The sequence below is a fragment of the Haemaphysalis longicornis genome, unplaced genomic scaffold (genome assembly GCF_048455015.1).
Source record: "Haemaphysalis longicornis isolate Haplotype H1 unplaced genomic scaffold, Haemaphysalis longicornis Haplotype H1 scaffold_4, whole genome shotgun sequence".
Taxonomy (NCBI): domain Eukaryota; kingdom Metazoa; phylum Arthropoda; class Arachnida; order Ixodida; family Ixodidae; genus Haemaphysalis; species Haemaphysalis longicornis.
The window spans coordinates 55693467-55714629 of NW_027526361.1; the positions used below are offsets into that span (position 1 = coordinate 55693467).

Sequence of the window (21163 nt, forward strand, 5' to 3'; positions counted from 1 at the left end):
CATCTGCCTTTGCGCAACTTTTGCCATGCCTCTACAATTGTGTGTAAAGCAGAGTCTGGGATTACAAATATAATAATTTCAGCATTCACATGATAATGAAAATGCCTTGCAATTGCTTAGTTTTTCGATTCGATGTTTTCAACGGCACTCCATGCTATCTATGCATAGAGCCTAAGAATTTATAAATGGCTTGTAAAAAGGTAGTGCAGTTCGCTTCTTGTGATACTCTAGTAGAAAAAACTTAATTGAAAGGCTGTTTCAGTGTTATGTACGTTCAAAACCCATTAAAAAGTGCACTCCCCCTTCCCCCCGAGTTGCCAAAAATTTGATTTTTAGGCTCGTAAGGTGACATAATAAATGTCATCATTCTGCTCCAAATCAAGGTTCTTCTGCTCCAAAATCGAGATTTCGCTGCTCCAAAAACTGCTCCCAAATCTGATTCAGCTGTCTCACCCCTGCATTTGAACCAAGAGTAGTAAAAAAATGCGACTATGTGTTCACCGAGATGTGTTGTCGCGTGCGCATTATATAGTCTGCTGCGCGTCATCTGTGGTCTTCCGGCGGCAAAAAAAAGATTTAAAAATTCGCTTCGACGGCTTTACGCAAGGTTTAAAGGATTATTTAGAGCCACTTGATCAGTTACTGGGCTAGTTTTGGCATTCAGTGTGATGTAGGCCGAGTGAGAACTGCAAAATTTAGTACTTCAGGTCGGACCTAGTGCCCGCGCAAGCGCCAATCAGTGGAGGCGGTTACGCAGACACAGAAACTATCGCAACAAAAAACTGCACTTAAATAAACAAGAAATAACGTAAGAAAATACAAAAGAAAAATATTACGCACCTTTAAAGTTTAACGTTAAATTGTCAGTTTGAATAATTGCAGTGAAATCTCGATGATACGAATTTTGGGATGATACAATCTCTGAGAAGTTCTGGCAAAATTGCATTGTTTGCAATGCACAAAATTTCGGCTGTTACAAACGGACCTGCGCGGCCCGGCGGATGATACGAACGAGGCGCCTGACTGCCAAGCGAACAAGCGACGACGACGTACTACAGGCTCTCTCTCCCCTTTTTGTCACTCTTTAGCGGGGGACACATGTCTGTCCGAGCAATCCGGTTTTTCGACGCGGCCCATCAAAATATCTAGTAGGTTGGATGCACGCGGGAGCGGCCGGGCAGCGGGTCATCCAACAGCCAAACCGGATCTCAGGGCAGACGCGTCCCTTTCCACTCATGTGTTTGACCCTTTTCTCCAGGAATTGCCAGGCTGTTGTTTTCTGCTCGCGAAAACGCGCCTCACACACCACAGGCGCGCTGATGCCACCGCGGAACCACCGGCACGATGCGCGCGGCCAGGCCAGCCAGCAGTGGCAACATGTCAGGGCTTCAGCCATGAAGTGGTGCGATGCGCTTGAGCGACCGCTTCTAACCGCTCTTTAAAATGCCGCTCAAAGCACACACAAAGTTGCTTGTGCGGTAAAGGAGCTGATAATGTGGGCGAAAACGGTGCTATAACACATTTCCGGTGGAACCAGCTGGCTGTCTCGAGTGCTTCGAAACTGCCACCATGAGACGCACGCCCCCCCATTGGCGCAAGTCGTCAGGCTCCTCCCACTGCCGTGTGGGTCGCGCATCATTTTCTGACTGAGGCAGAAGCTGCCGTGGGGGCGTGGAATCCTCGACGCGGGCGTGAAATGATTGCACGCGCAAAGCCAACGTGCACGAATCGCATGCAAAAACGCCATGCGGTTTATGCCTTGACCGTTGCGACATGTAGTGAGCTTGGGAACTGCGAGTGAGAAGACGAGTGCGAAGTTTTATGTGCTCCAGAAAGGACCGCTTGGCAACATGGAGGTTAAAAAAAAAAAAAAAAGCAGAAAAAATCGCGGACTTCTTCCCGTGAAAGTAAGAAAAGAAATAAACGAAAACTTTTTTTAGTGCTCAATTTTTTGGTCTGTGTTGGTTCATATGAATTTCGGGTGATACGAATATTTTTCGCGGTCCTGCGAGATTCGTATCATCGAGATTCTACTGTACTGTGTTTTTTGGATAGTGCGTGCAATGGCTGCAGTGGCACCACTTTACGCACGATCCAAAGCAGGGGGGGTCCAAGTGCGGGTCGTTTTTTTGAGGCGGAGTTTCGCAACTGCCTACGTCGAACACCTCTGGGTGATTTGCGTGAAATGGCACTTGGTGGTATGCACGATGCTTGGGTCAGGGCGCTCTAAAATGGCGCGTTCTTGGCGAGGAGGGCAATGGGTTCAGTCTGGTGTTAAAGTTGCAGTGTTATTGCTTACTTTCTCCTCTAGATAAGGATCTCCAGGTGGTTGAAATTAATCCGAAGTCCAGGTGTAGCTTTGCCTCGTAAAACCGCCAAAGTTTCAATTAGAATCCTGCTGCCATAAACCATTACGTCTGGCTTGAGCATTGATTTCGGTACTGTATTTGGGCTTGTGCGTTTTAACTTGCTTGCTGGAGGTGTCGCAGTGGTTTCTTGGTGGTTTTCAATTGGTAATGTAAACATTCTACATGGTGGATACTCTATATGTAATTCTTCTGCTTTAACTGCCTCTTTCATCTGCACGTGCTTTCCCCAGGTCCCATTTAACAGCTTGTCTCGACTCGCTGTGGCCGCATTCCGCGAGGCTCCAGTGCCCACCTCGGACTCTGAGCAGCAGCTGCAGCACTACGACCAGGAGATAGAGCAGAGGGCAGCGGATGACATGGTGGCCATGTCCCAAGTCCTCGACTTGGCAAGTTCTTTGTGACTGCAGTTTGTTTTGGCGTTTTGTCTACAAAGTGTCCTGGAGTGGAATTGTCAGTTTAGTCCATGTGATGTCCGTTTCAGAGTGTCCGTCTTGAGTGAGCCCTCATTGGCTGAAAGCAGACGATCAGGTGTGATGTAGCGCAAGCAAGGTGGAGTTTCGGTTTCTGTGCAAGACGTTGCCTCTTGCAAGTACAACTACGTCACGACTGAAACAGACGTGAAATGGACATTGTTGAAACAGACAAACTCACAATTCGACCCCTGCTTGTACGATGGCCATGCATTGGTCCTTTTTGTGCACTGCAAGCCTGGAGAGACTGCAGAACTTCTATCGTTAAAAGTGATGTAGACTCCAGCGACACATTTGTTTGTACATGCATAAGTCAGGGAATTCCACCATAGTTGTATCCCACGCAATGCAGGCCCTTTACAGCAGCATTTTAAATTTCGTAGCCTTCTTATGCCACTCGTGCCCTGGAGAAGGAGGAGGCTTTCGTCTTAAAATGCGATGCCTGCCTGTTTCCAAGAAAGGGTTTTTTTGCATGCGTGTCACTTCGCATGGTTGTAGTGAGCACCACAGCTTCCTCCTCATTAGCATGAAGGTGTGTGATCAAGAATTGGCGGGAGTGAGATCACATTTATTAGTGGCAGGGTCAATCCCCAATGGTATGGTAAGGGAGTTTGGGGTGGAAGCACAAACCTGCTTGTGGGAGAATTGACTGATGAGTGTGTAAATGACATGCCACACTCCTTCTTAAACAGCGAGGTTGTGATGCTTCCTAAAGACAAGACTTGCAGGGATACATTGTCTAGTGTAATGTAAAGGAAAATTGTCCTTCTGCCTTCTTTAAAAAAGTAATGCTAGGTCACCTACTTATCACTAACACAGGGAGTGGATTGAGAATGAGTGCTTTCGTGTCACCTGTAATCACTTCATTTATTCTTTTATTCTTTATTTTATTTTTATTTATTAGTATTATTATTAATTTTTTATTTTTTTATTTTTTTCTGATTCTTTTGTGCACTTGCGTGTCCTTACTATGCCGGGTGTTCGTGCTTATTCTTGCAGCACCGGTCAGTGGCCTCAAGCAGCTCGCGTGACTCGGTGGTGGACATCTCGGCCACCCTGCACCACGGGCACCACACCAGCCACCACCTGGCAGCGCAGCCGTCGTCGGCCTCGCCCTCGCCTCCGCCCTCCCAGTCACCCGCCTTGCTCGTACTGCCAGGGGGAGCCGCTGAGGAGCCCGCTGCCGTGGCTGCCCTCAGGCTGGAGTCCCAGCTCACGGTTAGTGACCACCCGTGGCCGGTCATCTTAGGTGGCGGCAAGGCCGAGCCCCTAGAGTTTCATGCTGATATATATTAGAGGGAAATCTGGCGCTGCATTCCTGGGCCGCCGTGGGCAGCGCCATTGCAGCTACAGTAAAACCTCGGTACAAGAGACACTCAACGGACCCAGGAAACGTGTCTCTTGTAACCAAGGTCTCTTGTATGCATTGTTGATAACATGGTGAACATTAGAAGACCAACCAAATAGCTTTCATTTAGATGTCTCTTATAGCCAAGTGTCTCTTGTAACAGCGTCTCTTGTAATGAGGTTTTACTGTAGCGACGTTCCTCGCCTACCTGGCTTGGTTCTAGCTTGGTTAGGCGCATGGCTTCTTTTCTGTCTCGAAGCCAAAATCAACTATAACCAGTAACATTGTTTTCATGTTCATCTTCCATGAGGCTTGTATATAATCCCTAACAAATCAATCTTTCTGAAGCTTTAGTTTTATCGTAACAAAACAAATTTGATTAACCTTCTGCAGTAATATTGTTGCTTTTTTGCAGCCAGAGGCAACTTTCCAGCCTGTTTGCGAGCCATGCCAAGAACAAGTGAATGTGCCTGGCCGGTGCATGACGGAACGCTCGCTGAAGCGCGGCTTCCCTAGACAGTGGCGCCAGATTTCCCTCTAGTGTGTATTAGTATGAAACTCTATGGTTGAGCCCAACTTGTGGCATTCTGTAGGAGCGGTGCACCACCAAAGCAAAAATCCCCAATTCCAGCCTAGTTTCGTTGCCTTCAAAAGAAGTCGCAGGCGAGTGAAAGACAGAACAAAGGTAATGGTAGTTTTTTTTTTTTTTTTTTTTTTTTTTTTTTTTTGTAGAACTGCAACCCCGAGAAAGAGATTAGTTTATGCTTTGAACATGGTTTTTTGGCATATTGAGAGGAAAGCACGTATTCTTTGCTCTGCTTTCTTGAGGAACCGGGCATTAAGGGGCACTGAAGTGAACATTGTCTAATCACTTTAGCAGTTTAAAAGTAAATGACACCCTTTCATTTTCTTCGTGCAAGAGGTGTGACAAAAAGTGCCATTTCCATTGCACTATTCCCCCTGCCAGTTTGGGGATGTTGGTCGTTATGCCACTGGTCCCCTTGAGAAAAAGGAGGATTTCATCTCAGAGTGGGATGCCTGCCTGTTTACAAGAAAGGGTTTCTCTATAAGTATGTCACTTTACATGCATGGTCATAGTCAGCGTCACAACCTCCTCCTTACTGACATGGAGGCGGGATCACGCTCATTAGAGGCAGTGTCGGTCCTTACTGAAATGGGAAAGGTCTAAGTATGAGTCTAGTCAATGTGCCTTGGCCCCCTCCCCCCTTTCCAGGTTGGGCCTGAGAGCGCAGCATCCCTGGGCCTGCCCATGCTCCTGGACAAGGCCAGCCTGGCGGCCTCCTGCTCGAGCAGTGGGGCGGCCTCTTCAGCGCTGTCCTCCCTGGGGGGGCCGTCCACTTCGTCCGGCAGCCGGGGGGGAGGGGCCATCAGCCTCACCGCCCACTTTTCCCAGCGCTACCTCCTCGAGCAGGCACAGTACCTGGTGGCCGACCTGGCCTCCAAGTGAGTCACTCGCAAAAGTTCACTCACAATTTTCCAAAGAAGTCCTCCCACTTTTCGTTGGCATAATTTTCCTAATCAACATCATCATTTAGCTTGTCAGTTGGCAAGGGTTTGGTATCTGCTCACTCTGCACGGGCTGTCAAACCAGATAGGTTCACTGTTGTTGTTAGTACACATTAGCGTTGCCACCTACCCGGTTTTTGACCGGCCCGACCGGTTTTTGTGACAGCGGGCCAATTGTTGGTCCGTCCTTAAAATCGGCTTTCAGTAGCTGTCTTTTTTGGCCTTCGTGCCACGATTATTCCTTTTTTTTTTTGCGTTTGATAGGCGTCAATTCAAAAACTACGACGATAAATATGTCCTGACAAGCTGCGCAACAACAAATACATGCAAGTAGAGAAAATACGCGGGAGAGCGCGCTCACTGAGATGGAGGGGGACCAAGTGGACCAAGTGGAGGAACAGTACAAAACGCCGCCAGGTGGCATAGTATTGCGAGTATTGCATTGTGTTGCGCGTGTGTATATATATATGAATATCAAATATATTATGTTATATGCATTGCATACTTTTTAGGATTCTTTTGGTGGATCAGATATAAAAAAGAGCTTTTAATGAATGAAGTATGTGCGGTTACTTTTCAGTGCAGCACATTCAGAGCATAACGAAAATCTCAGTCACTTTCAGTGCAAATGTTATGTTTATTTCTCTCCACGGAAACGCTACAATAAATTGCATTGCATGTCAAGAAAACAAGGCGTCTTTTTTTTAACGCAAATTACATTTTCTATAAACCACACCTCCCCGGGGGCCGCATGGCTTTTTTTTTTCTTTTCGGGGAAAGGTGGCAACCCTAGTACACATGCATGTATTGTTCCTTGAAAATTATGCCCAAAATTTGTGGGTGTGTGTGTGTGTGTGATGCACATGTGCGCACGCACACACAGATACCCACACACACACACGTGCGCGCGCACACGAACAGAGACAGACAGACAGACAGCTGGTACCCCTTTTCCTTCGTAGATAAGTGGAAAAGCAAGGGGTGCGGGCCCTGTTTCAGCAGTGCTCCCCCCCTCCCACCCTCCGCAGAAAAAATGTGGTAAAACAGGAACAGCACATCCCAAAGCAAGTTTATTTGCTTATTATAGCTAGCATTACTTGCCCTCTATAGGTGAAAACTTCCCATGCTTTTGATGCAAACTGGACGTGTTCCCTCTGGGAGCAAGGAGCCCCAAGCTCGGTGCAGGCTGTCGTGGCTAAATGGCTTTATCCTTGACACAGTGTTGGGCTGCAAGATTGGGCAGCAGTCTAATATGAATTTATTGAGATTTTCTTTGGCGAAAGTATTTGAACTAAGATTTCACACCAGATAAATGGCCTGCACATACAGATCTGGCAACCGATATAACAATCCACCCACGATGAGCCCAGAAGCCACTGGCAGAGCTTACCTCATTTTCATTTCTGCCAGTCTTATCGCAGCTTCAAATTGTTTTGTAGGGTTAGGTTTTGGCAGCCCCGCTGAATACAGTGATCACCACTTTTCAGAGCCAGCACCGCTGGCCTCGCTTGAATGCACACCCAACTTTGTTCTGTCCTTCCTTTTTCAGGGACCTGCTGCCCTCCATCCTGCAGGGCCCGTGCTCCTCGGGTGCCTCCTCGTCTTCGGTGGTGCCCTCCTCTCCGTCACCCGTGGCCTGCTCCTCCTCATCCGTGCATGGCCTCAACTTCTCCCTTGGCGCCGCTGCCAAGGCCATGCTGGCCACCCAGCAGCAGCAGCACAAGTTTGCCACTGGTGGCGCGCTGCAGCACGCGGGTCCCTCTTCTGCCGTGGGCGCCGCTGGCTCGGTGTCGGCTATGGGTGCGAGCCCCGAGCGGCTGGAAGACGAAGCCCTGGAGGACGACGAAGCAGTGCTGGACTCCTCCTCGTCCGCCGGCCACGGGGCGCTGCTGGAAGTGCATCCAACGGGAACCGTGCCCCTCTACGGAAACGTCTTCGTCACCGAGCGAGGGGAGGTGGCTCTGGTCAGCAGTACGGGAGAGGATGCGGAGGACTTGCTCGAGGTGGGCGGCTTGTTCTCCCTCTTTTTTTTATGATCAATCGCAACTGAAGTCGTACTCAACCCCGTCATTGCTTGGTTGTCTACTATAGCGTGGGGGATGTTCCCAATGTTTCTTTTATGGTTCTATCCCACGTCAGTCCAGTTCATGCCATGCCATTTTGTATCTCATTTGTCTGTTTTGTCGCCTGTGCTTGCTTCTCGTGTTGTCATCGAGTTTTCTGTCCTCTACGTCACATGGCCTTTCCCAACTGCACGTCCTTCTTATCCCTTGATTCATGCTGGAATGTCCTCCGCCCTAGTCGTTTGTTTGAGCAGCAAGTGTACAGTGTGCCATATTTTCACTGCTATAACCAGTACGAATAATTGATAAATCTTCAGAGTACAGGTTGGGGGGTGGGAATAACACATGCATCATGATACATGTGTCATCAAGGTTTTCATTGCATTCCCTCTCACACACTATGCAAGCTGGCTGACTGCCATAAGCAAAGAAAAAAAAAGCTTTCACTCTTCAGTATGGGAGACGTGGTGTTTCTATCGTTAAAATAGTGCGTTTTCTTTCCGTTCAAGGTCAGATGCAACTATGTGGAAGTAAGAGTGTCGAAGAAGATCAGATAACAGAGGCAGCCACTGGCATCAGTGAGATGGGAGCTGTTTAAAACCTAGGAGCTACCTATGAGCAATCTGTTCAAGAATTGCGCCTCCTCATACAGTATTATAGTTTCTGTGTGTGTGTGTGTGTGTTTTTTTCCTTTGATTGAAGGAGGGAATTGACAGAGGCAAAAAGTAAGATAGGCTGTACTAAGCGCTGTGGTTGAATTTCGTGGTCCGTTGCTGCTCGATATGGCTATAGCAATCAGTCCATCCACCCGCGAAGCAAACACTTCAATTTTGTGAAACATGTTGTGGACATTCAGAGTAAAAACAAAGGTTCTTGCCAGGCATTTCATGTCTTTTACAAATTTGACTGTGTGATTCAAACTTTTTCTGGCAGTATGGAAGGTTGGTTACGAAGTTAAGCGGGGGTACCGACACAAAATTTTGAAGGCGAGATAACTTCGGAGATAGATTGGTGTAAACACACATGCATCATCTATAAAGTATCAGCGGCAAATACAGCCTAGAACATATTTAAAATCAATTTTAAAGTGTGCGAAACGCAACCGAGCAGCCAGCAGAGGACCTCGTGCAATCGACATCCCCTGGATATTTTGTAAATAAACAACATCCAAACACGTCACAAGTTTGTGTTGGCCGCTTCCGCACTGCCGGCGTTTTTTGCCGGCTCGCTGTTTCAATCGGAGGTCGGAGTTTTTGCTCTCAAGCAACGAACGACCAGATTGTTGGCGGCCAAGGCGTCGTGATTTCGTCAGCTCATCGGGCAGCTGGCCGCGACCTAAGTTCTACAGCGATTCCAAGCACTCTATTTTTATTGCTTTTTATTACACTGGACGCGAAAACGCGCCGGGGACACGAAAAGCGCACTGAGCGAGCCGCACGGTCGCTGCGCAGGCGTTTGCCACGGCCGCGAAGTGGCGCAAGCTGGTGCAGGTAGCTCGAGAGATTGCTCATTACTGCTGCACGAAATGGGACCCAAGTCCCAAACATGGCAGCACATATGAGAAAGGAGTTGATGATGCGATGGTGGGTTGCATTAAAAATCGTCATCTGCACCACCTACGAGAGTGGGGATCGAATATCCGCCGCAGTGCTAAACTGAACACATCTGTAGGTGGACTTGTAGGCAGACCGGCCGGCTGCTCCCAGCTTGCGTCTTCCCAACCACTGTCTCTAGCGTCGAGCATTGTTCTCTAGCCACGGCAGCAATTTGCACTCGCAGCACCTCTGTCACATCCACGGTCGCTTTTTAATTAAGCGGCCCACGAGATCAGTACGTCGGGGCATTCGCAGAAACTGTCAGCGACGCAGATTGAACAGTGCTACGGCAGCTCTGCTCGGTGATATCCATCTGACCGTCACGTGGTCAGATTTGTTTACTCAAAATCTCGTGTTTCGAGGCACCTGCTGAAACCGAAACTGTGAGTGGCCGCACTGAAAACGCCTCTAATTAAACAACCGTCACACGCTGAAGCAAATGAGGTTTCCACGTGTCATAAGAAGGTCGTTAGCTACTTATCGCAAAAAAAAAAAAAACAAGATGCAAAATTTTTTTGTCAATGACCCTTTAAGGTAAATCAGTTGCACTAGCTGCTTCGCAATACCCTGCCACCTGCAAATGAGCTAGTGAGACCAGAAGCTTACAGAAGTCCTTTTTTGCAAGGTGTGAGCATGGCCATGTGGCAGAATGTATGATGGGATACCCTTAAAAAATAGGATAAGCATTCACAGGCGAGGGCGCTAGCGTGTAAGCATGCTTTCCATGTTTTATTTTCACATGAGTTTAATCATTGTTACATTTGCCATTGTTACATTGGGGTGGAGTGCATTTGGCAGGCATTTTCAGATGGCAGCCTACCGTTGTCCCTGAAGAAGAATGGGTATGACAGCGGCATCTTACTGGCACTCACCTACGGGGCCGAAACTTGGAGGCTCACAAAGAGTGCTCAACTTAAATTGAGAACGACTCAGCGGCTGATGGAAGGGAAGATGATAGGTGCAACATAAAGGGACAAGAAGAGAGCGGAGTGGGTCAGGGAACAAACGAGTGTTAAGGACATATTAGTAGAAATTAGGAAGAAGAAATTGACGTGGGCAGGGCATGTAATGCAAAGGCAAGATAACCGTTGGTCATTAAGGGTAACAGAGTGGATCCCTAGAGAAGGCAAGCGTCGCAGGGGGCGGCAGAAACTTTGATGGGCAGATGAGATCGAGAAGTTTGTGGGGATAAGTTGGTCACCGTTAGCACAGGACCGGGATAATTGGAGATCTATGGGAGAGGCCTTTGCCCTGCAGTGGGCGTAGACGGGCTGATGATGCTAATGATGATTATGATATTTGCCATTCTCTGCAGGACGTCGAGCAGTACCATGCGGCCAATCAGGTCTGCCACCAGAACGGAGCCATCCACAACTACGTGTCCTCCAGCGCAGACCTTGTGGACACCTCCAACAGTGTCGAGCCAGGCATCCATTCCACGGTGGACTCAACCGATAGTTCTGAGGTGAGAGGCTGATTGGGATTCAGAGCCTAACTTAGGAGAAAAACTTACCGTATTTACACGATTGTAAGATGACTCGAATGTAAGACGACCCCCCCAAAAATCACATCTCAAAAAAAAAAAAAAAAAAAAACGTGCGCATTTTACACAAGAGAAATTTATTCACGTGGTTGCGGAGGATTATCATCGTCGCTGGAGTCGTCCTCGCTGGTGCTGCTGTCGTCATTGCTGCTGCAGTCCCACAGCACGTCGTCGTCAAGTGTGAGTCCACACTTCGCGAACGACCGCACCACGGCATCGCGTGGTACGGCCGCCCATGCGGAGAGGACCCACCCGCACACAGTAGCCAGGGAGGCTCTCCTCACACGCCCGCTTGGCGTAAGTTCGCAGCTTCCCGACGAAATCCACTCGTATTCGCGGCGCAGGAGGTCTTTAACTCTTTCGCTACCGCAGAAAATTGACCAATTTTGGGGGGTCCAAGAAAACATTTTTTTTTCTGCTAAAAAATTATTTAGGCACTAATTGCAGGAGCACAAAATGCAGATTATTTAAAGGCCTTTCCAATAACACCAGTTCTTTAAAGGTTTTCATATATCATAGTTGTGAAAAAAAATATCAAAATCAAAAGTTTTGTCAAGTTGTCGAAAAAAATGATAAAAAAGGAGTTGTGTATATCAAACCACCGGTAGTAGAAAAAAATTAGAATATACATTTTGCAGGGAAACATTTCAAAAACACACCCTAAAAAAAATGTCGACTTGCGCGGAACAGTTTTTCAGATATAAAAAAAAAATGTTAGCACGCACGGTGCTCGTGTCATGCGGTGAAGCCCAACCTCTAATTCAAACTGTGCAATTTTGGGTGGTTCCTTGGAATAAATCTGGCAGTTTGACGTTATCAGAGGCACCAATTTGCCCCACATAACGTAAAAACATCTTGTCAATGGCTGACTTTGCATTTACAGCGAGCACAATATTTGGGACAAGCACGCGATACAGAAAAAAACATGCATGAAGTTGAAAACGGAACGCCGTGGCTGGTGTTTGTTGTCGTTCACGGTCAGTTATCTCTCAAAACATAAAGCTGAGCTTTATTATCATCTTCTTACTCGCAATTGTAGCCTTGCTCACAAAAATGAGGTACGATGAGCTAGAATCGTCCCCTGCGATCTTTGGCCGAGTAGCAGTCGCGCGCTAAAAAAGATCAGCACAACGAGCCTCCTCTATTGCAGCGCCACCTAACATTTTTCAAATGAAACAGTACAAAAACTTATCAGAGACTCCGTCCGAATAGACAGTTCAACTAAGCAGCAACATTAGACACCCGGATATACCCTCGCATGAAAACGAAACTGGAAGGCGAACAGCTGGCAGTGTAAGGCCGGTTTGAAGCGCTGTCCTCGGCGGAACAGATATCTGGCGACTGGGTGTGACCTTTTGACTTGCATCTGAAGTTCTTATCGCAGAAATCGGGTTAGGGTGGGGGGAAATGAGGAGCGGCGTGCTTTGTTCGAGGATCAGTCGCGGACGCTTCAGGCGCCATGGCAGTTAGCCTTGAAGTTGGGTAACTGCGTAGTTGCGCTAAATATGAATTTCGCGATGCAGAAACGAAACCGAAACTGTTGTAAACTGTTTGGGAATGGTCCTGGGGTAAGTAGAACTACCAGAGTACATAGAACAACTTGCGCAAAGGCAATAAAACTGCCTAAAATCATAAAGTAGCTTTGCAACCAGGCACTGCTTGACATTTTCAGCCGATTTCTGGGATTATTACTGTCAGAGCGTGAACCTGACGATTGAAAATCGTTTGCTAGTTCCCCATTCACGCCCTGCTAGCAAAAAACAAGCGCTGGTGCAGAGTAATTACGAGTTGCACGCATTCTTCGTTGGTAGCCTTGAGGCGCGATGACCACGCCCCTTTTCCACAACCAGGTGATTCAAAAGCGTGTCAAAAATCACGTTTCCGTTGCAAAAATGAAAACAAAACTGATTTTGAAAGGCCATTTTCTGATCTAACTCCGAACAGCTTTACTTGTTCGAGAAACGCCTGGAACGCTATGAAAAGGCGCTCCCAAAAGTATCGATCAAATTGATCGATTTTGATAGGCGCGGTAGCGAAAGAGTTAAAAGGCTTGTTGACCCCCACGTCGAGAGGCTGAAGCTGCCCCGTCAAGCCACCGGGGATGACGAGCATGTCGGTATGCTCCTTCTGGAGCACCGCCTTTACCTTGGCGGTAAGGTGGCCTCTGAATGAGTCCAACACTAGCATGTTGGGGATGTCTTTCTTGAGGGATGCCCCCGGCCTCAGGAGCCACACTAGACGGTACCATTCCACGACCATGTCGTCCGTCATGAAACCCTTTTCATTCACCCATACCACCACGCCTTTGGGAAGTGCCTCTTTAGGCATCATCTTCCGTTTGAAGACGATGTGCGGGCGGAGTTTGGTGCCATCAGCCAAGCACGACAACATTACAGTGAAACGGAGCTTTTCATTACCTGTTGTAAGTAGGTTTACATTGCGTGCACCCTTCACGCTCACTGTTGTGTTGCTCGTCATGTCAAAGTAGACGGGAGTTCGGTCGGCATTGCCGATTTGGCCAAGCAAGTACCGTCGGGTGTCGCGGAGTTTAAGGAAGTGCCCATGGAAGGCGAGAACTTCCTCCTCGTATGCGGCCGGCAACTTCTGGCACACGCTGGTGCGGCGACGTAGAGAAAAACCTGCCCTCTTCATAAATTTAGACGCCCAGGCCCTACTAGCTTTGAATTGAGACCTTGGTATCCCTGCCTGAACAGCGTAGACACGGGCTTGCTGCGTGACCATTTCGCAGGTGACCAACAGCGATCAATCGCGTGGGTCAGTCACGTAGGCCGCAAGCTTCGTCTCTAGTTCCAGAAAGCGGCCAGACTTAGGCCCGCGAAAGCCACGGCGCTTGGAGTCGCATGAGAAAATTTCCTCGCGCTGAAGCCACCACTTCCGCACCACACATTCACCGATTCCGAACTTCCGTCCTGCTGCACAGTTGTTTGTTTCCTCAGCATGAAGAATAGCAGCCCGCTTAAACGCTGCCGTAAACGAGCGCCGAGTGTTCTTCGAGCCTATGGCACTCATGTCAGACAGAAGTGACTCGAGAAAGCCGGTCGTGGACACAAGCGACAGGAGCACGCGGCGACGCGCCCGCTTAGAAAATTGTATGATTGTATCACAAAGAGAAGCTCTTCCGTCAACTACCAATACCCCCCTACGGCGGCTCTTCCATCGATTATCGGTGCTCCCTCAAGAGCCGTGCGCTCGTCATAAAGGCACTCGTAATGCGCGCAGTAGATGCTAAAAAAAGAAAAGCTTTTGTATAAGCACGCGGAAAACTATGCGCTTTGGGTTGAGCGGGAAACTATTCGAGATGACAATCGAAGCAACCGGCGGCAGCCACGCGCGATTGTGATTAAAACAACATGGCGGCTGACAGAAGCAGCCGCTCGCAATTTCCGTGAGCATGTTACTCGCTTTCACGAAGCATTTTGTTCGTCTCTAACACGACCGACTTTATCGTCGTGGTCTCTAATAAACAAAATGAGTATTAGCGAATCCCTTTATTCAATGCACGGTGCAAACGTAGCCACTATCATATCACGTTGCTTAGTACACTTCCGAACGCGATAGTGGGAGGTTAGTCGCTCTAGGTCCAACTTACAAAAGGTGCATCATTTTTATTGACGGCAGAATGTATGAAATGGTTACCGTAAACCATGGAAATGAGCGTGCAAAGCCGTTCACACCTCGAAGCACCCCTGATTTCTTGTCTCTTGTCGTTGCAAGCGGTACATGGTTCGATTTCGATTCTAAGACGACCCCCCAACATTGGATTGTCAAATTTGAAAAAAAGGGTCGTCTTACAATCGTGTAAATACGGTAGTTTCAAGACAGTATTTGTTTATACTCTTCCAGGGTTTGCTGCTACTTTGGCACTTAGCCCACAGAATTGTTTTCGCGTGTTCTAGTTTCGATAAGGGGATTTTGTTGCTGATAGTAGCAAGTAGCATACGTTTTTAACCGTGGCACTGGCTGGAGCTGGTGTAGACACGCAATGTTTGCTTCAACGTTTCACATTTCAAGTTTGGTTTTTGCTGCTGAGGCATCCTAGTAATCAATTGTATGGCTAGTTCCGGTAAGCACAGTTAACCACAGCTGCGTTTAATGGCATTTTTTTCCCTCTGTCTCAATCTTTCTCTCTCAAAGCATGTCATCAACACATCCGAAGCATATGTGGATACATCAAGTGAGCACCACCACCCTCACCACCACCACCACCACCATCACCATCAGCACAATTTACAAGAGGACCATCACGGTGAGAATGCGCGTTTTGAAACTAGTGTTTGAGAGCATCTGGTGCGCCCTGTCTTTGAGAGGTGCTGCTGCACACAGCTTTCAATTATGTGGTTTGTGCCTCTAATGGCATGGCTTGTCTCATTGACAGCGGACTATGGTCAGCAGCTGGATCTCAGTTCCACGGTGGAAGCCTCTACGAGCTCGAGGGGCGTCCAGCACTCGGTGCTGCGAATGCAGGGCATCCTCGCCAGGCGTCTGCCCGAGCTCGCCGCCTCCCCGTCTTCCAGCCATTCCATGACCAGGGCAGAAGGTGAGGGCCCCGTGACGGGTGGGGGAAAAAATTAACTTCTAACCGCTTAATTCACAAGCACTGTGTACAATATACAGTGGAACACCGGAAATATGACTTTCAAGGGACTGCGTGAAAGCGTTGTATACCCGGGGTGCACATAATCGGGGTATGGGGTGAAATTCCATGCTAGTAGGCAGTCTCATGTGACAGATGGGCTAAGAAATTACTTATATTGCTATATTAATGTGTTCTGGTGTAATTTGCTGATCCTCAACTGAAATTCGAAGTTTTAAAGAGAAAAAATCCATTCTGTGCCTCCCCCCCCCCCCCCCCCCTCCCCTTTGTGGAGTCTGCACTAGCCCGCCAGCCCTGTGCCTCACACACAAGAAGTAAGCTGGCAAGGCCGATGTGGCCGTGCAATATGAGAGGGGAAAAGGAAAGTATGTGGCCAAGGCCGCAGGCAAGTTGTGCAGAGGAGGGCAAGTGGGCGAGGAAAGTGGGAGTTAAGTCATTGGCGTGGGGTACTGCGTAGGTATTTTCGCGTTGATCGGATCAATGGGAGCTTCAAATTGGCAGTCGGCCGGCTACCTGGATTTTGACCCCTCGCAGTTGGCACTCTGCTGCTGTGTGGGCGGGGCCGTCAAAGGTTGAGCTCCCACCCGCCTTGCTTGAGTCAGCAAGTGGTCAGCAAGTGGTCAGTCACGCAACGGACTGTTTACCTTTGCAGATCAAGCAGCATCATAGGGAAAAAATAGAGGTCGGAATGAGGCGATGTAAAAGGTGGGAAAAACACCGGTTTATCCCCGCCAGTGTCCGTCATATGAAGTGGGCCGCATGTACCCGAGCATTGTATAATCGGGGTTTTTAATGCATTGTAATGCAGTTTGCCGGGATGATAGTGAGAAGCATGAGAAGCAGGTTGTCATTAAACTGGGCCCTATCTCGTAGCGATAAAAACTTACACATTTGGGCTGGCAGAGGCATCTTATTGAGAGCAAGCGTGCTGATAACCGCACACACAACGAACGCCCGTGCGCTGTTCAGCAGTAGCCGGCTAGCGTAGCCCAAGCCAAAGTCTCGCCGTGAGTCACCGTGTGTCGCCCCATGGTGGTGTCGCTGCGAGGCTGCTGCCACGGCGGCATGCTGCATGGTCTTTTTTGTAAACAGATATGGCGGCAGCCATACAAGCATACTGTGGCAGAATTTTACACACTTTGGGTCCGAAAAAAAAAATGCCTTTGAGCACTTGGACACTGTTGGCCTCAAATGGATAGATAAATTACCATCCAGCAAATTCCGTTAACGCGGGATCGCTTTCCAAAAACATTTCGTTGCCGCAAGATATGAAATGACGTTTGCCGGGGATCTGGAAATATTTCGTTGCCGCGTGAACCTATACCCGTGGTATTTCGTTATCTCCACAAACGTGGTATTTGCGTTATCTCCACAAACGTTATCTCCACAAACGTGGTATTTGCACTCCACAAACTGCAAATATTTTAGTAGTGTTTCGAAAATTGAAAATTCATATAAATGCTAGGGCACTCTTAGTGAACTTTGTTTCAATGTGCTTGAATAAAAGACTTGCGTCATCTGTTAACAAGGATGAAATCTCCACAAAAGAAGTGCGCTCGTTTACAGCAAATTCGTACATCAAGTGTGTTGCACTTCAAGCATTTGCAAACACTGCCATATTGTGAATACCAAGCGCGCGAAGCTAGTGCCAGAGACTGGGAAAGAGCGAGCCGTTCGGCTCAGAAAACCCCGGAAGCGGGACCAAACTGTAGACAAAGGCAGGCTTTGGACGAATAGTATCAATTATAATTACAGCTAAATCAAAGGTTAACCAAGTGAAACCAAGACTTAGCCAGGCTAGGCCAAGCTTTCGCTTTGGTTATGCAGGGTTGTCTGAGCTAAGCTGCAGCCATTTCTTTGTTTGGACAAGGAGGAGGGAGTTCGCATCAGAGGTTGGAGGGAAGGGGGGGGGGGGAGGAAGAAAAGGAAGGAGTTAATGGGGAGGGGGAATTTGTTGAGAGACTGTAACTTGCAACTGGTGTGCGTGTCCCCCTGAACTGCAGTGTGCAGTGCGGGCGGGGTGTCGGCGGAGGAGCTGGAGGAGCTGCAGGGGGCGCCAGTGTCGGTGAGCGGGGGCCTGCACCCCGACTCCACCAACAGCCCCAGAGTGGTGGAAATGGCCGCCTCCTCACCCGTCCACCCGGGCCCCCTGGTCAGCCCCTCGCACTCGCCTGGGCCCTCTTCAGGGGAAGGAGGGGCATCCGGACAGCCTGCCGACAGAAGCTGCGCATCCCAGTACTGTGAGTGCTGCTTTGCTGGTTGGCGCGACACTGCGTGACCCAGCACTGTTTTTTGCATGCCACCTGTTTGCTTCCATGTTAGTGGAGGCATTACCCCCTCCCTTTTGTGGCACTCTGTTTGAGAACCTTGCTGACAGTTGGAGTTTTGCCTCATTGACAGACGCAGGAGTTGTTTTTCTTTTTCTTTCTTGTCTGGGCTGGCCGCCATCTTTGAAATTAGCAGTACTAAGAATTTAATTGACCCCCCCCCCCTGTTATTTTTGTATGAGGGGTTATTGCTTTCACGAGTGTACTCGCTGAAGCTTGCCTACTTGATAGTGGGCCCATTTGACATTATGTATGCTACCGTGCCAGCAGCTTGTGACGTCCCTCAGGGATCCGCAATAGTCGATGTGGGCTAGAAAAGAGTTCACAGGGCAATTGATGCAACCCTCTCCTAAGCAACTTCCAGTGGCAGATGAAACGCTTCCTAAGAAAACTCTCTATTTGTCTCTGTTGGTCAACATGTCACCAGCCCAAAACAATGCAGTACAGTCGAATCCCGCTACAAACGAAATTGACGGGACGTGCGAAAAATTTCGTTGAAGCGAAAATTCGTTGAGGCGAAATCTGCCGCAACACACCACGGAAAGGCCAGAAAAATAGCCCCGTATGCTTCCACATCATTGGCAGCATAATACAATGTTTAGAAAAAGGAGTCACGCGCAATAACGTCATGTTTATTCGGATAACAAACATACCAACGGTTATCTGTTCTTTCACTGCACGCGAAGAACGCGTTGCGGAGTGGGGTGAAGAAATGCAGGCGCAAAACGTATTGCTGTACAACAAGGCGTGTCCACCGGGCTGATTACTTGCAGATAGCTGCTAGGCCGTCGGAAGCCCCCCTCTCACTTGTAGCAGGAGCAGTGCCGTTATCTTATCATCTGACACGGCGCGGCAGCTACTGACCTTGGCAGGTTAGACGCGCGCGCTTGCATTTAACACAACTGCGCGCTCATGACTAAGATAGGATGACTTGGCTTCAAGACCAAACACGCAAACATGATTTTTGCTCTTGGCTACTAAGAATGGTAGAAGGAAAACGGCAAGGACAGCTGCTCACAACGCATACATGACGGCGCAGCGCCAGGAGCGGAGCACATTTGTGCGATTTCAACTGGATACGGATTGGCTGTAGCTCCGGTGGCTCCGGCTTGGCGAACCGGGCCTGCGCCTCATGTAAAGACGGCCAGCCACATCGTTATCACCATCAAACAATGGCGTCCGCCTATGATTTTTTTTTTTTTCTTTTTTTTTTGTGGCGGTGTGGCCGCACCGCGCATGTTTTCGGTGAAACTAAGCGTCCTGAATGTATAAAAAGTTACAGATAGCTGGCGCTATGCTTATTTTCTTGTAAAATAATTGTTCAAACCCAGCCCAAATCATCGAAAATTTCGTTGAAGCGAAAGCAAGCCTGACAAATGGTTCGTTGTGGCGACGACTTTGTTGCATGGACTTCTATGGCTGGCTGACGGAAAATTGGAAATATTTCGTTGAAGCGGAAATTTCGTTGAAGCGGCGTTCGTTGTAGCGGGGTTCGACTGTAGTAAGTGCGGCAGTATCAGACGTTCAGACGTCTGCCAAGAGCAGCTTGGAAGCTTTCGCTGTGCTCAAGTTACTGCAACAGGATGCTGCAGCTCTGCTTTTTGTTTTTTGTTCAGCAAGCAGTAGCTTTTATGGTTGTGAAAGCTTATACATTTTCTGTCAGCTCGAGACACATACAGGGAATTGCCGTACTTTCATTGACATTTGAATTGTCAGCCCTTGAAAGGCCGCATTTCTTTTTCTCTTTCTCTTATGTCTAAGCTTCCACCATGTGTTTTCTCTGTTTCTGATCACTGCCGTGCTGTACTGTTAGGTGCTGCAACAACTTGAGGAGTGCCTGTGTGCTTGTTGCCGACCAGGCGTGGCTTAACTGCCCTTGCTTTCAGGGTGTGAAGATTGCAACCAGTTTTACGACAATGAATGCCCACGCCACAAGGTGCAGCTGATTGTGGACAAACCGGTGCTGACGAGGGCGTGGGCTAGCCTCCCAGCCAGCTACCTCTACGTCCACAAGGTGTCCGAGACCGCTGACGGAGAACCAAGTGAGCAGGCACAAGTTTTAAAGATGGTAGTCTTGCTTGGACTACTCAAACCTGATAATTTTAGTCTGTCTGTCTGTCTGTCTGTGCGTGTGTGCGTGTGTGTGGCCCTTGATTCAGCCACCCGCCCGGCCATAAGTTATACAGTAAAATCTCAGTGATACAAATTTTCGTGAAATGTTCGTATCATCCAAAATTCGTATCAAAACATACACAAAATAAAATATAAATAAATCGGTTTGTGGGAGAAAAAAAATCGTTACATCCGTCTGCGTTTTCTTTATACTAAGATATTCAACTATCGACTTCTGGAAGGTGTAAAATTTTGTGCAAGTAATTTCATAAATGTTTTCGCCCGGCATTACATGCCTCAGCAAGTCGAGCGCCAGGACCAGGTGCGTTTCAGCCATCGTGGACGGCTTATCGTGGCTACTGCCGCGGTCATCGTCGTCTTCATCACCACTGGTCATATCGGCAGCAAACAGCGTGCAAGCTTGTGATCACGCGAACCTGCCTGAGGCGAAAAGTGCAAGCAAATACAGGTCGACCACACAGGCAGAAAAAGAATGGCAACCAGTGCGCCGTATTTAAAAAAAAAAAAAAAAAAAAAGTGATGGTTGTATCTATACGACGTGAGGTGGGGGCGGGGGGCATGCTGCCTTCACCCCACGAAAAACAAGTCAGGCTTGCTTGAGTGGGTGGCTCCAGGATGCTCTCTACGTTCTTCACCCCGGCGCACCGAGCATGGTCCGGTCCTCTCGACTAAGGGACTTGTGAGAGATCGTGCAGCTGGTTGGGCTTGGCGAACTTGGATCCCGCCCATATCACGCTCTCTCCGCCGGCTCATGTGCTTCGCTCGGTCCGTGGCCGCTGCCTGTGAACGATGTGTTAGTATAATCCGCAGTGGCGCGGCAACGCGTTCAGAACACCCGATGCTCTTTTGCTGTAAGCTATGTATTTTGGCCAGGGAATATTACGAATTTGTATCACACTGAAATTTGTACCAGCTGTGATCGTATCGCTGGGGTTTTACTTTAAACATTTGGAAATGAGAAGTTTATATAGGCAAAACCTTTCTGAACTTACTAATTCTGGTAGCACACTTTATCAACATTGTTCAGCAAAAAAAAAAACATTAAGCATATTTTGGGCAAAACATCAATACATAACCGGTGCTCGCAGTGTTCCTTTAATTGAAAGTGTATGTATGCTTGATTTTCACGTCAATAATTTTTAAAAACGCCTTGAAAATATTGTTTGGACACAA

The 21163-nt window shown here is 48.3% G+C and overlaps 1 protein-coding gene across 2 annotated transcripts in view; it reads left to right on the forward strand.

Annotated features, from left to right (window-relative positions):
* The window catches only part of LOC144178725 (uncharacterized), a 56192-nt gene that overhangs the window by 7633 nt on the left and 27396 nt on the right, over window positions 1-21163 (forward strand). For both annotated transcript variants that reach the window (XM_077706797.1, XM_077706798.1), the window contains exons 4-12: window positions 2600-2755; window positions 3839-4057; window positions 5422-5651; window positions 7264-7717; window positions 10688-10837; window positions 15071-15182; window positions 15312-15473; window positions 17534-17770; window positions 19744-19899. In XM_077706797.1, the coding sequence (XP_077562923.1) occupies window positions 2600-2755; window positions 3839-4057; window positions 5422-5651; window positions 7264-7717; window positions 10688-10837; window positions 15071-15182; window positions 15312-15473; window positions 17534-17770; window positions 19744-19899 (1876 nt within the window). The remainder of the gene's footprint in view (window positions 1-2599; window positions 2756-3838; window positions 4058-5421; window positions 5652-7263; window positions 7718-10687; window positions 10838-15070; window positions 15183-15311; window positions 15474-17533; window positions 17771-19743; window positions 19900-21163) is intronic.